This window comes from Pipra filicauda, unplaced genomic scaffold (genome assembly GCF_003945595.2).
Source record: "Pipra filicauda isolate LSUMZ 115617 unplaced genomic scaffold, ASM394559v2 scaffold447_size767260_pilon, whole genome shotgun sequence".
Classification (NCBI taxonomy): Eukaryota; Metazoa; Chordata; class Aves; order Passeriformes; family Pipridae; genus Pipra; species Pipra filicauda.
In genome coordinates, this window is record NW_024104584.1 from 162,508 (window position 1) to 179,735 (window position 17,228).

Below are 17,228 nucleotides of genomic sequence, written 5' to 3' on the forward strand. Positions count from 1 at the left end.
ACTCCCCAACTACTATATTATTCTGAACGGTGTCTATCCCTTAACTTAGACAATTTGCATAACACTTATAAATTATCCATGCCTAAGATTCTTCACACACAATCTTAATTCTGCTTTGAGATGCACACCTCACCATTACTACCACCACCCTGAATGTTGTTATCAGGAATATCTTTAAAACAGCAGTTGTGCAGATCTTTGTAAACCTGGGATGAGCCACACAACATATGCACAGTTAGTAATGACTTTTTGGATGTCTCTCAAGGTAATAGAATAACATTCAAGGTCACACCAACCCCACTGTGTGAGGATGCCATGTGCTAATGATTTCTCAGATTTGCCACAAGGTCCACTTAACAAACAATAATGTCAGCAATGTAGTAAAAAAGTTACCTTCAAGTGACATTTTGGGATTTTCAAGCTTCTTCTTCAAAACAGACTCAATGAGAACTCTCAGCTGTTTGAAAATTACTGCTATCTTTACAGGAGCCTATAAGAACAAAACAGACAAACATTTGCGTTATCAGACATTTTATACCAAAATACAGATCAAAAGATTACTTTACATAGAAATAGAAATAGACATAGAAAACATGATGCATATGCATGGTTTTAAGCATATGGATAGCATACTTATTAAATGACAGGGCTTACATTATACATTATCTTTAAGCACTGGTTGGTTATAGCATCACAGCCTAAAGAACAGCAGCTTAGAAGAGTAACTCAGAATGTGTTCCCACATATTTCATGATCAACCAGCATACAGGGAAATTATTAATTTACCAATAAGATCCCCAATTAATTACTTACCAACCCAAGATAAAAAAGTACAAATTAAATTTATACCTGAAATAATACAGCTACACATTTCCCTCTTGGGAAGTCTGTCAGACCTTCCAAGAAAGCAGTCACAAACCTCTCCTAAATCTCACTAGGAATTTTGATACCTAAAGCTGAACCCTCTTCCAGGAATACTTCTTTTTTTCTCCTCCCTCTCTATTCCACTATTTGTTTTGTTTATATGCTGCCTTTGGTACAGTAAGTAGTTGTTATGGCAGAAGCACAAAATGCAACATATTCTGTTTAGCATGTCAACAGAAAAAATAGAAATTCTGAAACACATAATAAGATATGATTGGCTCAGCAAACACTCAAACAGTGTAGCCACCCAGGGATCACGGAAAGAATCTCCAACAAACCCACAAGGGACTTGCTTTTTAAAATCCCCTTATTCATGACAACTAGTGAATTCAATTAGATGGCTGCTTACTTGCATCAGCAGAGTGCAATAAATTAAAATGTCTTGTATCTTAAAGTTGTCTTTAAGAGTAACACATGGCCCACAGGAGCACAGAAAATTTTAACCAAGTCGCTGGGAGGGTAGCAACAATCAGTGCTTGCCACTAACAAAATTTACAGAGGATCTTGTCATGTCAATTGTTTTGTCTACAACTCAGTTTTCCCATTTCTAAATAAAACTTTTACACATGGAAAGGAAAAAACCTGATCAAGAAAACCAAACACCCCCACCCCAGGTAAGAAGGTATTTCACAATTTGGATTTTTTTCTTTCCCAAATAGTTTTGTCTGGGTATAGAGCAGTATATAAAGTAGTCATCATCATGGCTAGGCTTCGCGAACGAAGATTTGGGAAGGCTCTATCCACATTTGCTGCAAGCACGCTGGTGGCTTATGAGGCCAATACGTGACAGACAAATCCGATTGCAAAAGGCACAGCAGAAAGACTCCTTAGATGGTGTATTCTGCAATACACGGTTCTTTCTGCGTTGCCTTTTTTCCTCGAGGGTGATCCTGCGTGTGTTTTCAAAGGAGACAGCTGCGTTATAGATGGTGTGTCTCCAGGCCTCCCGATTGGAGGCCAGAGTAGACCAGTTATGGTGATCAATATGGCCAAGGCTTAAAGGCAAACGTAGTTACAAGATTATAAGACTGTAGGAAAGGGTAATATAAAACCAGCACACTTCTCTGCTTTCAGTACGACTCAATAAAAAAGGCTTAGTCTACATTTATTTTCAATACCTTTTCTGAAAGAACAGTTTCTTCATTAAGAGAGAGGAAACTGGTTTGTTGCAAGTCACGTATGACAAGCCTATTCTTCTGAGTGTGATTTACTAAGATTTCATGACATGTATACAAAATTTCCCATAATTTTTGTAAATTCTCCCCCCTTTTCTTTCCTCATCTCCATCTCACATATATAGTGGTCTGAATTAAACTGGTGCATCAACTGTGTAATACAAAAGCCCATGGAACCACAAAATGTAGTTTAGATATCACTCCATGCACCTGAAAATGGATCCAGCCATCAACTGTCAGGAGACGCTCCCGATGCTGGACTTCTATATCCCCACCAAAAAGCAGAATGGGAAAGGGGGATATTAAAGTAGTCTCTCTCAAATACACTTTAGCATACCTCACCTGCATATAAACAAACACACGCATTAAAAACAGAAACAAAAAATCCCAAACCATGTAACATCTAATAACACCAGATTTAATTGCTACTTTTGAAAGAAAAAAATACACTTTTTTTCCTTTTCAAGATCCAACCAACTCAAGTTATTGCACACAAACAATCAATGGCTATTTGTCCACTGTAGACCACATAAAATAACTCACCTCTAAGCAAGTGACAGGCTTATACACTACCAGGAAATTAGCTAAAGCCATAGTTATCTTGTTAAAGTTCAAATGGAAAGGTAACGTTACCCTACTGATGTTCATAGAAAGAACATCAAAAGTAGTAAAACTACTGAAATAAAAGGCAGGTAAAGCTCTTATGTTATACATTACTCTTGGGAGCAACTGTTTTTTCAGTCTATCTATATTCATATATGCACTTGCATAAATGTGGTAAATACACAGACACACCGACACACACATCGTTAACTACTATGGGGCTCAGCATGCACTGCTTCTGGCTTTGGAGCCTCTCACAGATAAATCAGAAAGGGAGAGGAATGAGTTGCAGTGGAAAGAAAGGAAAGAAAAAGAGTGCACTTTCATACAGAAGTGCAGGCTTTGTTTGTTCCACTGTTCAATAGAGTAACTTACCTACCTTAGCTGCTGTCTTGTCCTTACACTATAAGGTTCTTGGGGACAAGAAATACTTTCAGCTCTCAAAAAAATACTATCACTTCATGTGCATTAAAAAGTCTAGTATTTCCTGCTTCTCTACAGCAAATTTGGGCATTAAGCAACTGCTGACAAAATTTTGCTGTACTGGAAGTGTAACTAAATATAAACACTTGAATTCAGCAAACAGCAGACAAGGAGGAAGAAAGTGACAGGAAAAAAAATGAAATTAACTTAGGGAGTTCAGCAGTCAATTACATAATTAGCTATTTCATTTTATTACTGGAGTATGTGAGTTCAGTACCAACTGTCAAAATCTTAGAGTCTGCTTTGAACAGTAAAAGAGAAAAGACATTTTGAAGTTTACTACTACACATGATATTTAAATCAACAGGACTGTATTCAAAAAGGTCAACGATACTATCAAGTTAAATGATACACAGCAAGTTCCTTCCGTTTCTAATTACCAGTTTCACTATGAACAAATCTGTTGATGATCTTCAGCCTTATTTTCTTTTTCTCCAGCACTGCGTTGATTGATTTTTATGGACTTTAGGATCATTGGATAATAAAAGACTCTTTAGGTTAAACAAAACATTCAGTTATTAAATAACACACACTAGTGTACAGTATATTAGAGGCATAACTCTACACAAGGTATCAGCTACATTCACTTATGTTCAACTTACCTTCTCCTGGTAAAGCAGCCATCCATATGTCTGTAAGTCACGGTTTACAGAAGAGGGATGCACTTGCGCTTTACCCTGAGCAGTTTCTACAGTACAAGCCAGTTTCTCTGTAATATCCACAGACTTCATATATAGTATTTTTCCTACATTGTCATACAGCCCAGCAGTCAACACAGCTTTAAGAAGAGCTATTTCACTGAGAGAAAGGGATTGTGTGACTCCATTTGCATCCCATCCACATTGTGTTGTAGGTGCTGTGAACCCTGCTGCTCTGACCACCCTTATGAGTTCCTGCTTCACATCCTGAAATTAATAAGGTATTAGTAAAATTTTCAATTAAAAAAACCTTATATACTCCAACAGCAGGCAACGACACTTTGTCTGAATTACTCATGCTCTTCAGGGGAAAATCTCTTACTAGAAAAACCACTTGTATTTTCTGCAGCTACATGGGAATACTGGCTATTTTTATGAGAAAAACATTATCTATAACATAATCCTGTATCTGGAATATAGGATCAGATATATGGAACTATATATGCTGCAAATACTAAATCTCATACCTCTTTTCAGTTAAAAGATACATTTGCATCAAAGATCCACTTCTGCTTAGAAGTGCTCAGTGACCCAAACTTGAATAGAGAAGATCAATTAAAACGTTTTCTCACCAAAAATAAAAGTCCATTTACATAAGTTTGCGGCTCATCTTTCAAATTAAGTGTTAATAGACCTATTGTTTGATTGAAAAAATAACACAATATGAATACTTTAATTCATAAAGTTTTGATTCCTTGGTGAAAGTAAGGCCTAGCTTCTCCAATGGCAGTGACTGCAAAACTGTATACCAAAGTGTCCACATCAAAACTCAAATACAGACACAGCTACCTCAATTGAGGGTGTGCATTTCTTCAGTACCTAGCATTCCACTTGCTTTTATCTTGTCTAAATAATAACTGTAATAACCTCTTTAAAAGGGAATGACATTTCAGAGGGAAATTTTAACAAATAACTTAGAAGTGCAAAGCATAATTATTCAGTTTACCTCCAGAGTTAACAGTGAAGTCCTATTCAGGAAATTTTTTCTGCAGTAAGTCATTTCAGCACGATATCCCCCTTCCTGTCGAGCCCTTTTCCACCTAAGGAAAAAATCCTGTCTTATTACAGCAAGAAGAATCCCATCAAGAGTATAACAATAGAAACAGTAGTAAGTAAAAAAGGAATGATGTTTTTTGGTCAGCATTCTCCACTCTAAAATAAGTTGCATTCATGAAGATGAATGCTGTTGGTCTAAGGGCACTCCAGAGAACATGCCTGTAACATAGATTAGACAAGATACTAACAAAAATACAAGGTGATTTTCACTCAAAAAACACACATTCCTTGACAGCTGAAACAAAATTCAGGTGTGATTTTTGAGACTTAGTGACAATACCCTAAAGAGAAAAAAAACCTGTATGTCATTTTATACTTTTGTACTTTACCAAATACAAGATATTCTGGTTAGAATACCACAAACAGCAAGCAAAACACTTTACACACTAGGAAAAACTGACACAGTAAACCTCTGTATGTGTGTCAGCAGTGTTAAAACGAGTTAAAGAATAAAATACTAAGCAAGCTATCCTTTTGTGTTACAGTATTTGGCAATCTACTGTTATTCTGAAGAAAAATACCTGAAGTGAAGGGAGTTCAAGAGGGGATATTAAGGATTCTTTACATAATGGCATTGCTTAAGTGTTATCTACAAGTCGTTATAAGCACAGAATTATCATTTACCCCAGATAAGCGTTGTAGATTGTTATATGGTCTGAAACTGCCATAGCTAGAGATGATTTTGCAAGATCTGCTTCATCTTTTCGACCAATTGGTGTAGTAAATGGGGATTTTTCTGTCATAACAGCAGCCAGAGTTGCCTGCAATTAGTAAAGTACACATTACTTAACAGTATTTTATTACAACCTTACAGGCTTATAATACAAATGGCTTTAAATTTTCTTTTACTGTTAGCAGAGAATTATAGATCTGTTTAGGTCAGAAGGGACCTTAAAGATTATCTAATTCCAAGCCCCTGACACGGGCAGGGACACCAGGTTGCTCAAAGTCCCACCCAACCTGGCCTTGAACATGTCTAGGGATGGGACATCCACACCTTCTCTGGGCAACCTGTCCCAGTGCCTTCACCACCTTCACAGTAAAGGATTCCTAGTATCTAACCTAAACCTACCCTCTTTCAGTTTAAAGCCATTCTCTCTTGTTCTGTCACTACACACTCTTGTAAAACGTCCCTCATTAACACTCTTCAAGTACTGAAAGGCTTAGGTCATCCCAAAGCCTTCTCTTCTCCAGGTTTAGCAACCCCAAATTTCTTAGCCTTTCCTCACAGGAGAGGTGCTTTATCCCTCTGATCATCATCATGGCCTCCTCTGATCTTGCTCCAGCAGCTCCACGTCCTTTGTATTTTGGGGACCTCAGAGCTCCACGTGGGGTCTCATGAGGGCAGAGGGCAGAGTAGACGGGCAGAATCACCTCCCTCAACCTGCTGGCCACCAGCCCAGGATACATCTGGCTTTCTGGGCTGCAAGTGCCCATTGCTGGGTCATGTCCAGCCTCTCATTCACCAGCACCCCACCCCCAAGTCCTTCTCAGTGGTGCTGCTCTCAATATCTTCATCCCCCAGATTGGACTGATACTGGCTGTTGCCCCAAACCAGGTACAGCACCTTGAACTTGGCCTTATTGAACCTCATGAGCTTCACATGCACTTCTCCAGCTTGTCCAGGTTCCTCTGAATGGCATCCCATCCTTCAGGTGTGTCAATCACACCACTCACTTTGAGGTCATCAGCAAATCTGCTGAGGGTGCACTTGATCCCTTTGTCTGCATTAATCAAGATATTAAATAATGCTGGTCCCACTACGAATATCCATCAATATTCATAGTGGTCACTGATATCCATTGGGACTCAGCTGTTGACCGCTACCCTCTGGACGTGATCAGTTTCTTATCCATCTAAACTCCACCCATCAAATCCATCTCTTTACAATTTAAAGAGAAGGATGTTGTGAGGGGCTGTGTCAAAGGCTTTACAGAAGTCCAGGACAACTGTGGCCCTTCCTTTTCCAACTGATATAGTCACTCCATCATAGAAGGGCACTACATCGGTCAGGCAGAACTTGCCTTTGGTGAAGCTGTGCTGGCTATCTCGAATCACCTCCCTGTCCTCCATGTCCCTTAGCATATGCCTAGGAAGATCTGTTCCACGAGGTGAGGTTGACGGGTCAGTAGTTCTCAGGGTCCTACTTTCCACTCTTTTTTAAAAAAGGTGGGTAAAATGTCCCTAGTGACTTTCTCCAGTCACCAGGAACTTCACCTGACAGCCTATAAACTTTATGAACATCATGGCAAGTGGTTTGGCAACTACACCAGCCAATTCCCTCACGACAGTTACATAGATTCAGGTTCCTCAGGTGGTCAGGAACCTGATCCTCTGTAACAGTGGGAGGGACTTTGCTGCCCCAGTCCCCATCTTGCATTCCACCCACTCAAGAAGTGCGGCAAGAGAGGCTGTCATTGAAAACTGAGGCAAAAATGCTATCGAGTCCCCGAGCCTTCTCCTCATCCATTGTTACCAGCTGGTCAGCCTTGTTCACCAGGAGGGAACGCTTTCTTTGACCTTTTTCTGGCCAACATACCTCTATAAGCACTTCTTGTTCTTCTTTGTGTCCCTTCCAAGTTCAGCTCCAGCTTTGCCTTGGTCTTCCTCACTGCATTCCTACACAAATAGACTGCATCCCTACAGTCTTCTCAGAATACCTGTTCTTGCTTCCACTGCCTGTGCATTTGCCTGTTGCCCTTAAGTTTGACCAGCAGGTCTCAACTCATCCATGCCCATCCATTGTCTTCCTTGCCCTATTTCTTGAGCCTGAGGATCACTAGCTCTTGCACTCTATGCACAATATGTAATATTTAATGATAGTTTATCTTCTACTAAGTTTCAAGGAAAACTTAGCACTATAAAAATTTCCTACACAGAATTCAGTACTTGCTATATTAAAGCCACCACTTACATAATGCCTTACATACATGGATAAAAAAATATTAAATCTCAAAACTCACACAAAATGTTTTGCCAAATGACAGAGCAGTACCCGATACAATGAAGACCAAATTAATCAATTGCTTTACATTATACCACTTTAACAGGAAATATTGAGAATTTTAACTTCCACTTTCTAGCAACTAACGTACCCATGTTTCCTCCTAATTTGCAATGAATTAAATGGATTAAGTGAAAATGCAAACTATGCTACAGTCTTTATATAATAAATTACCACATCAATTATTTTCAGTAACTTTACATCAGCATGTTCTTGGCCCACAAACTGTGGGGTAATCCAGACTGCCTAACCCATAAGTAAGAGGACTTTTTCTATAAGTATTAGACTCCCTGGGATCACCACAGAAGTGAAGACCAAGCCTGACTACACCTTGTGAATAGTACTTAGGAGTTTAAAATAATAGAATCATTTTAGGTTGAAGAAGACCTTTAAAATAATTAAGTCCAACCATAAAAAATACTCAGATTATTCCCCTCCATGATACCTGGCTGCCCTCACCCTAAAATAAACATTTTAATTTCTTGCATCATCTTTTCAAGATACCATGTTGCAAAAAATCAGGTTAATTACAAAGAGTTAACAATTTCTACACTTTTTAAAATTTAGATAAAATTTATTTTTACTCACCACAGGATCCAAGCAGCCAAATATAGCACCAAATATAAGCATTTTGCCAATCTTTACATTAACAGGAAGGGCTGCAAGGTGCTGGCCCAGTGGAGTCAGCTTGGGCTCGTTTAACTGACAAGCCCCAATCTTCCTCAATAGATTCATTGCGTTACCAATTACTTGCTGCTGTGGTGGGTCTAATGCTCTGGAAAGAAAATCTTCAGGGGAGCCAAGATTGCATTTCTGTGGAGTAAAAGGGTATGTATTTCAATATAAAAACTTATAATAAAAATCTTTTCTAGTAGCTAAAAAAAAAACAACTGGAAAGCTGTTCCTGCAATCAAAAGCTCACACTCTCTCCCTTCTAAACAAGCCTATTGTTTCCTGGATAGCTGACATGCCCCAGACCAGGTTTACAAAACTTGTTTGGACAGACTTCATACGGCACGACCACTGTTCAGAGAAGTGTGTTATCGGTGATCACTGATGAGCAGGACACTCAAACTTGATGGGATACAGTTCAATCTAGCACTAATTCACCAAGGTTGCCAGTTTTCCCATGCATATCTTACTCACTTAAGACATGGAGAGAGGTAATGGAATTGCTCCCTAAAGCAGAAATGCTATTTAACTAAGTTTGAATTCTGACTCTCAGACAAACTTGAATTGTATAGCACACTATTCTCACTGAACAGCATGCTCTGGATTTTCCAGCACTCAAGTGCTGAGTTACCCCCTGACCTTGTGGGAGAAGCCCCACTGAGTAATTACACTGGATTAGGTCTGGTTTAGCAGACCTTTTTAGCTAATAAGGTCAGCGATTCCAAAACAGACAGCAGTATGAAGGTACAAAGGCATGGACAGTATTTTTAGCTAGCAAGGTGCCTTGGGCTTCTGTGGACACATGTGGTAGTTTCAGTCTAGGCCTTCCTTGGTGACCAGTTTGTAACCAAGGAAGTAGCCAGATTACCCGGTATTCTCTACGATTTTTACGTAAGCCAGGGCTATAAAGAAGAAAGGAGGACAGGGCTTTGCTCTCTTCCCTTCCAGTGGCTCTGGAGGTGTGGGTTGCCTGCTGTCGGGTCTGCCGTGTTGGGGAGTGAGGCCTGGTGAGGCCTTGTCAACCTTGGGAGATGGAGGTTGCCGGCGGTTGTTGCAGCGTGATTTTCTGTTGTCCCAAGGAGAGCAGTAGGATATTCTTTTGCTAATTCTTTAGTTGCTATTTTGGTTTTGTTCCCTTTTCCTTCCCCCTTCTCTTTCCCTTGGAGTTGTGTATGGTATTTCAACTGTATATAGTTGTATATAACGTAAATACATTTATTTTCATATAGGTTTGGCTAGTTTGGATTTTTCATGGTTTTTTTTCCTTAGCTCTGTGCTGGAGGTATTTTGGTGTTGGGTCTGGGACTTGGTGGGGAGCCAAGTAAAACTTAGACAACATGTTTTGGTAGTAGGGATGACTGTGGGAAGCTGCTAGAAGCTTCCCCCATGTCCAGTGAAGCCAATGCTAGCTGGTTCCAGGACAGACCCACCAGGCCAAACCCATCAGAGACAGGGGTAACACCTCTGGGATAAGTTACTGCACAGAAGCAAACTGCAGCCAGAGAAGGAAAGGGAGGAGGTGCTTCAGCATGCTGCAGCATACAGCCCATGGGGAAGACCATGGGGAGGAAGACTGTTCCCCTGCAGCCTGTGGAGGTCCGTGGTGGAGCCCATGCCTGAGCAGATGGGTGCCTGAAGGAGGCTTGACACCATGGGAAGCCCACACTGGAGCAGCCTCCTGGCAGGACCTGTGGCTTCCCAGAGAGAGGAGCCCACCCTAGAGCAGGTTTGCTGGCTGGATGTATGACCCTGTGGGGAACCCTCATTGGAGCACTTAATGAAAAACTATAACCTGTGGGAAAGATTCACATTGTAGAAGTTCATTGCGGACTCTCTGCTGTGGGAGGGACCCCAAGCTTAAGCAGGGGAAGGAGTCCTCCCTCTGAGGAGGAAGCCGCAGCAGAAGTAATCTGTGATGACCGTAACCCCTGTTCTCTGTCCCTCTGCTCTGTTGGAGGGTAGGAGGTAGGGAACTGGAAATAAAGTTAAGCCCAGGAAGGAGGGAGGGGTGGGTGGAGAACATTTATAAGATTTGGGTTTTACTTCTCATTATCTTACTCTGACTTGATTGGTTATAAATTCAATTAATTTCCCCAAATTAAGTCTGTTTTGCCTGTAACAGTAAGTGGTGAGTGATCTCTCCCTGTCCTTAACTCTGTCTATGAGCCTTTCATTATATTTTCTCAGTTGAGAAGGGTAGCAATAGAGAGACTCTGGTGGGCACCCGGTGTCCAGCCAAGGTCAACCCATCACACAAAGTTAGCAATTCTGAAACCAAAATCCATACCATAATATGAAGGCATAATTCCTCCAAAGGCACACGCAGTATTTCTGGAACAGAATATTCCATGAAACTTTCAAACCTGCAATGTCATAAAAACATAGAATCACATACATTCAATTTAATATTTGAATTTCACATGGTCATTCTTCATAGATATTCTTTTGAGGGGCATGGCAGGGGGAGCAGCACGGGTAAGCTATTCATCCTTTGAATTAAGGCATGTGTCGTAGCTTTGAAAGCAAGAGTTTTAGTCAGAGAGGGAAAGGCAGTAAGATCCCAATTTTCAAACCAGTCTGTAAAATGCATAGGTCTCAAACTGGAAATCCTGTATGAAGGTAAAATGCCCACTTCATTGGTTGTATCACAATACTTTAACCTTAATTATTTCTCAGCTGAAAGTTGCTTCAGACTTTCAAAGAAGCAGGAAAAACGTTATTCACTGCAGTGACAGAAACTAATTCTGCCCCCATATCTTATCCATAGAGACAGAAACCACTTCAGAAACCCACAGATCAGTCTGATAAAAAATTTGAAGTTCAGGAGGTAAGGTTTGCACCTACTGGATGTGAGGCAGTAGGTGCTGTCAAAAGTTGATGTTCCACAATTCCCTGGTGCCGTACTTTTCCTTTAATTATAAATATTTTTTTCAAAACACATAATAGAGATACTAAGAATAAAAGAAACCTCTTTTAAAAATGTGAAACAAAAACTATTGTAACACTTTATACATATGATATTCCAATTCTGGTTTTGGTTGGGGTTTTTTTCCAGCTTAATCTTTCCAGTTTGCAGTAATTAAAGTGAATGTCAACAAGAATTCTTGGCTTTGCACAGAAAAAACCCCAAAAGATATCTATGTGATCTACAAAATCTTGGTAAGTTTACCATACCTCTCTCTTGTGTACATTCGGAAGCAGAACCCATCCCTAACACGTCCAGCTCTTCCTTGTCGCTGCAGAGCACTTGCTTTACTAACAAAGGTCTCTTCCAGGGAACTCATCTGACTGCTTTCGTGATACCTGAAAAATTCAAAATCAAAGAACCTTGAATATAACTTACAAATGAAAGTGTAAAGACCGGGAAGCGAAAGAGCTTTTTTATTATTTCATCCCCCTGGCAATTCAGAATTGTTCCAACACATTGTGTAGAAACTGAGACAGTATAAAAAGGATCGCCTTAATTTTTAAATCAGTACTTAATCACGATTCTCCACATCCATGAACAACTTCTCTTGTTGTTCAAATCATTTGAAAATCCACACTTGTACCTAAATTGCAAGCTGTTCAATGAGCTCAGCACATTTTTGCATCCAGAACTGTGGTTTAATAAGGATATTACAAAATTCTTGCAGTACTAACCTCCAAATATCTACAGTAATCACAGCATGATTGATGCAAATCAAACTCTCACCTATTTTCCTTTGTTCTCCCAGTATCAATTACAAAGACAACATCTGGTATTGTAATACCCGTCTCTGCTATATTGGTTGCCAAAACAATCTGGAAAAAGTAACATAAAAACTGTTAGACATTCCATAATTCTTCTATTTATGTTATCTTTTAAATTACTATTTCAGAGTAAATTTTTCAGGTTAAAGTCTTTTACCCAGAAGTGTCTCCCTAAATAATCTGACAAATAAATAAATGCTACATAAATCAGAAAATGGTCTGGTTTTCCCCAGTTACTCAGGAACTAAAAGTTAAGTAAGAATTTCACAATCACCTTTTGTTTTATAATCCATTAAAATTACTGGCTGTTATCTTCTAAAATTGATCAACATTTAATTAAATAGTTTGGCAGTAAATAAAATACTATTTTCCTAGATAAAAGCTATAGTTACCGGTTAACAACAGTTAAAATACAGGAAAGCAACAACTAAAGATGTTAATAGAAAAATATCAGTTTAAAAATTTGTCTGATTACTGTCCAGGTTTTTACACCATATTATCTTCTATCTATTACAGACCACCAAATTAGAATTGTTTCTTTTAAGTGACAAAATTCTGGGGACAACTGGTTGTTGCATAATTCTGTATGGTTAGATTTTATAACAATTCAGAATTGCAACCACAGCAAGTTTCTCCTTTCGTGAACTTTCTAAATACATCATACCTTTCTAATACCAAGAGGAGGTATTGTAAATGCAGCTGCTTGATCTTGAGTTGAAAGAACAGAATGCAAAGCTATTAATCTGTGCCTAGAACAAGAAATTACAGTAATCAATACACATTTATCAAATAAGATACAGTAAAAAAATAAGACCAGCATGATGACAGTAGCTTGGAGAAAGCAACTAGAATGGACAGTTAAAGAGTAAAATTTCGTATGATTAGGTATGAAAGTCTGCCTCACTGTATTATTACAATACAAAATAAAAATAACATCATTAGTTCACAGGGCTGTTCTATTCAGTAAAAACACAGGAAAAATACTACTACTGCAAAACTCTAGGTTAATTTACATCAACAGCCTAGCAAAAAAGGGAACTAGGTGTCCATGAACTCAAGCTCTTTACATTGTGCTTCCAAGACAAGGACCACTACTGATACTTTGCACAGATCTATAAACACATGCAACTTTCAGATTGAGTAATAAAGGCCTTCAGGGATAAGGCAGCCACAGAGATTTGTACTTTCCTTCTCTTCCAGACCTTAACATCTCAGTCCATCTATGAATCTTTGGCATTTGACTGCAAATGTTCTTTTCATACCGTTGTCTTAACTTTTAGTTACCCACAATATAAATTTCAAAACTATCTGTCATTACAGTCCTAGGCCATTTCTCTTGGTAGATTACTGTCTCTGGAGCTCTTCGCAGGAAGCAGTCACTTCCCAGTAAGCCACAGAAATCTATATCCCAGGTATGGCAGCTTCCACACCCTAAGTGGAAAAGAAGTAGTCAAGGGCTTTGTGATTAGGTTTGTTGAAAAATATAATAAAAAAATAAAGTTACTACTGTACCATTCCTAAGCATCTGTCATTTTTGCTTGTATAACTTTTAGATAATAAAAGGACATTTGTAGCACAAACAGCTCAAAGGTATAACTCCCAGTTTCCTTTTTCAAGAATAGCAAACATTGAGTATATTTGTTGTGTTGTAAGCTAAACTACTAATTCCATAGAAAATATCTGTATTACCTGTCACGCAAGTTAAATCTTCTGTCAGTTGAAATGAGATCATACAGCTGTTGGATATGGGCAAGGCCTGGTAAAAAGATCAGCACAGCACCCTCGATGTTCTTGAACTGGGGACTTCTGTCTGGAAAGTTACAGTACAGGCATGTAGTTAAAACAAACATGCATTTGCAAACAGTTTCACATGACAACAAGAACTAATGCTAGACTCTGCAGTCAATGCTTTTTAGGATGTTTCATGTAAGAATGAGTTCAAGTACTTCATTATCAGTAGAAAGTACTCAAAAATAAGCCCACAGGACAACCCCAACTACATAAACTTTTTAAGAATTAGATTGTACCTAAGTATGAAAGCAACTCCAAAACAAGTTCAAGGTTGATCTTGTAAGGGTTCATATACAAGATAGCCTGCTGGGTATGACTGCTATACTTCGCATAGTAAGGAGCCAAATCAATACCAGATCCAGACTGGACTGGGACATATTCCTAAAAGACAAAAGCAGGCAAAGAAGATCATATTCTTAGTGTTTTAGAAGAATGTAAGAGAGCAGAAGACCAATTTGCTATTCACTTAAAACAGACATTGATGTAAGAGACATTTAACTAACTACCCACAAAACCCAATGCAAGTTAGATTAAATCACAGCCACTTACATAATGTGCATAGGTATACGCTGTTATATGACATTCCAGATTAAAAAAACAAAGTAAAAATTAAAGTATGTCCAAAAAGTAAACAGTTTTCAGGTCCACATCTGGCATTTGTTTGGTATCAACTCAAACTGAGGTAGGATGTCCACTTTTCTTCCTAAACTCTTCCTTTGGGGTACAAGAAACCAGTTTCCCCTCTCTCCTTTCCCTCACTTGACTGTTCTCTAATGGTTGCAATGAATTAGGAGGCAACTTCTGCAGTGTTTTGGAGCCGGAGAGAGTTACAAGATGAAACATACATTTAAATTTACTGTTTAATTGTTTATAGACATCTTACATACATAGCATAAAGTTTCTATGTTAAGTGCCACTGTTGTATTGGGTTTGTGTGGTCAGGTTTTGGTAGCAGGGGGACTACAAGGGTGGGTTCTGTGAGAAGCTGCCAGAAGCTATGCCCATATCGGGTACAGCCAATGCCAACCGGCTCCAAGACAGACTCACCTCTGGCCAAGGCCAAGCCAATCAGGCATGACAGTAATGCCTCTGTGATAACATATTTAAGAAGGGGGAAAAAAAGTTATTGTGCAGATGAAATTGCGGCCAGAGAAGAGTGGAGTGAGAACACGTGAACAACTCTGCAGACACCAAGGTCAGTGGAGAAGGAGGGGAAGGAGGTGCTCCAGCCACTAGAGCTGAGGTTCCCCTGCAGCCCGTGGTACAGACCATGGTGAGCTAGCTGTACCCCTGCAGCCCATGGAGGTCAACAGGGGTGTAGAGATCCACCTGCAGCCCATGGAGGAGACTCATGCTAGAGCAGGTGGACGCCTGAAGGAAGCTGTGATCCCATGCAAAGCCCATGTTGGAGCAGCTCGTGGCAGGGACCGACTGACCCATGGAGAGAGAAGCCCATGCTGGAGTAGGTTTTCCTAGTAGGACTGGTAGCCTGTGGGTGACTCACGCTGGAGCAGCCTGTGTCTGAAGGACTGCGCCCATGGAAAAGTGACCCATGTTGCAGCAGTTTGTGAAGAACTATTGCCTGAGGGATGGACTCACATTGGAGAAGTTCACAAAGGACTGTCTCCCATGGGAGGGATCCCATGGTGGAGCAGGGGAGGGACTCCTCTCTCTGAGCAGCCGCAGAAACAACCTGTGATGAACTGACCATAACCACCATTTCATATCTCCCTATGCTGCTGGGGAGAGGGGAGGAGACAGAACTTGGGAAGGAGGCTGGGGTGGGCAGAAGGTGTTTTTAAGATTTATTTTACTTCTCATTAGCCTGCTCTGATTCTGTTAATAATAAATTTAATTAAGATCCCCACTTCAAGTCTGTTTTGCCTGTGAAGACATTGGTGACTGATCTCTTCCGGTCCTTATCTCAGCTCACGAACCCTGTGTTATATTTGCTCTCCTCTGTTGAGCTGCAGAGCAGAATGACAGAGCAGCTTTGGTGGGTATGCGGCATCCAGCCAGTGTCAACCCTCTACAATTTTAAATTACTTCATTGTTAATACACTTAAAGAAGCCTGACACTGCATATCCTTCTGTACTGAAGCATCAATAGAAACAAACCACAAAGGTGGAGCAGCGCTCATGAGAGTGCTTGGGCTTACAACTAAAGGAGGCTGTTGTGATGTACGGGGCTACTACCATTCTAGGGGAGGGAAAAAAACCCAAACAATCAGCAGAGCACGAGAGTGTATTTTTCAACATATGCATCACTGTTTGTTCACACCAAGCTAAATGGTCCTGAGAAATTTTGATAAAGCAAGTCAGAGCATAGTTTAGATGAACAGCCTAAGCTGCCACAATCAGATAGTATTGATATAGTCTCCCCTTCGAGAATTTTGATCCAGAAGCACATAGAGCTGTCACTGCAGAGTACCTAAGGATTAATCATAATTAAACAAAAAAAGCTCTGTACAACAACCTCATGTAAATCATCTCATTTGGTATGCCAACTTGGAGCACCTTGGGAGTTTTTCAGCTAAGAAGGATAAGATCCCGACTCTTCTGTTGTTAGGTTTGCTACATAGGAGAATTCTTTCAGGAAAAAAAAATGAAATGCTTTCCCTGCTGCTGCTTACAGATCCAGAGCTGGGAATCTGTACAGCAGAACTCAATGTCAAATACAGCAAAATCAAGCCAGCTATATAGGAGATGGAGAGACAATCAAAAGGATGCAGCATTTATAAATACTTGGTTTCCACTGTAGGAGTGCCATTGTGTATGTCTTTTACCAACTGAAAAATATCTTATATTATACAATCCAATCATATTTGAGGAACCAAAAAGATAAAATAATAAAAAAATGTCAAATTTTCCAAGTCAAAGCTAGAAATGCCTATCTTACCTGATGCTTTGTAGTGCCTCCTCCTTTGACAGTAACATTTATTGTTACTTCCTCCTCCTCCTCCAAGAACTTCTGACAATATTCTGAGTCTTTCTCCAGAACATAGCCAGTTGCTTCAATTACATCTTCAACATGGAAAATCTTTGGTGAAAATTTGCAGAAGAAACAAGGCATATCAGAAACTGATCAGC

At 39.7% G+C, this 17,228-nt stretch overlaps 1 protein-coding gene across 2 annotated transcripts in view; it reads right to left on the reverse strand.

Annotated features, from left to right (window-relative positions):
- DHX29 (DExH-box helicase 29) overlaps positions 1-17,228 on the reverse strand; it is a 30,855-nt gene that overhangs the window by 2,498 nt on the left and 11,129 nt on the right. For both annotated transcript variants that reach the window (XM_027716345.2, XM_027716349.2), the window contains 13 exons: positions 17,038-17,178; positions 14,375-14,519; positions 14,037-14,157; positions 13,012-13,096; positions 12,310-12,398; positions 11,790-11,918; positions 10,903-10,978; positions 8,532-8,756; positions 5,564-5,700; positions 4,830-4,923; positions 3,788-4,090; positions 2,310-2,441; positions 394-490 (listed from right to left, as the gene is read on the reverse strand). In XM_027716345.2, the coding sequence (XP_027572146.2) occupies positions 394-490; positions 2,310-2,441; positions 3,788-4,090; positions 4,830-4,923; positions 5,564-5,700; positions 8,532-8,756; positions 10,903-10,978; positions 11,790-11,918; positions 12,310-12,398; positions 13,012-13,096; positions 14,037-14,157; positions 14,375-14,519; positions 17,038-17,178 (1,774 nt within the window). The remainder of the gene's footprint in view (positions 1-393; positions 491-2,309; positions 2,442-3,787; positions 4,091-4,829; positions 4,924-5,563; positions 5,701-8,531; positions 8,757-10,902; positions 10,979-11,789; positions 11,919-12,309; positions 12,399-13,011; positions 13,097-14,036; positions 14,158-14,374; positions 14,520-17,037; positions 17,179-17,228) is intronic.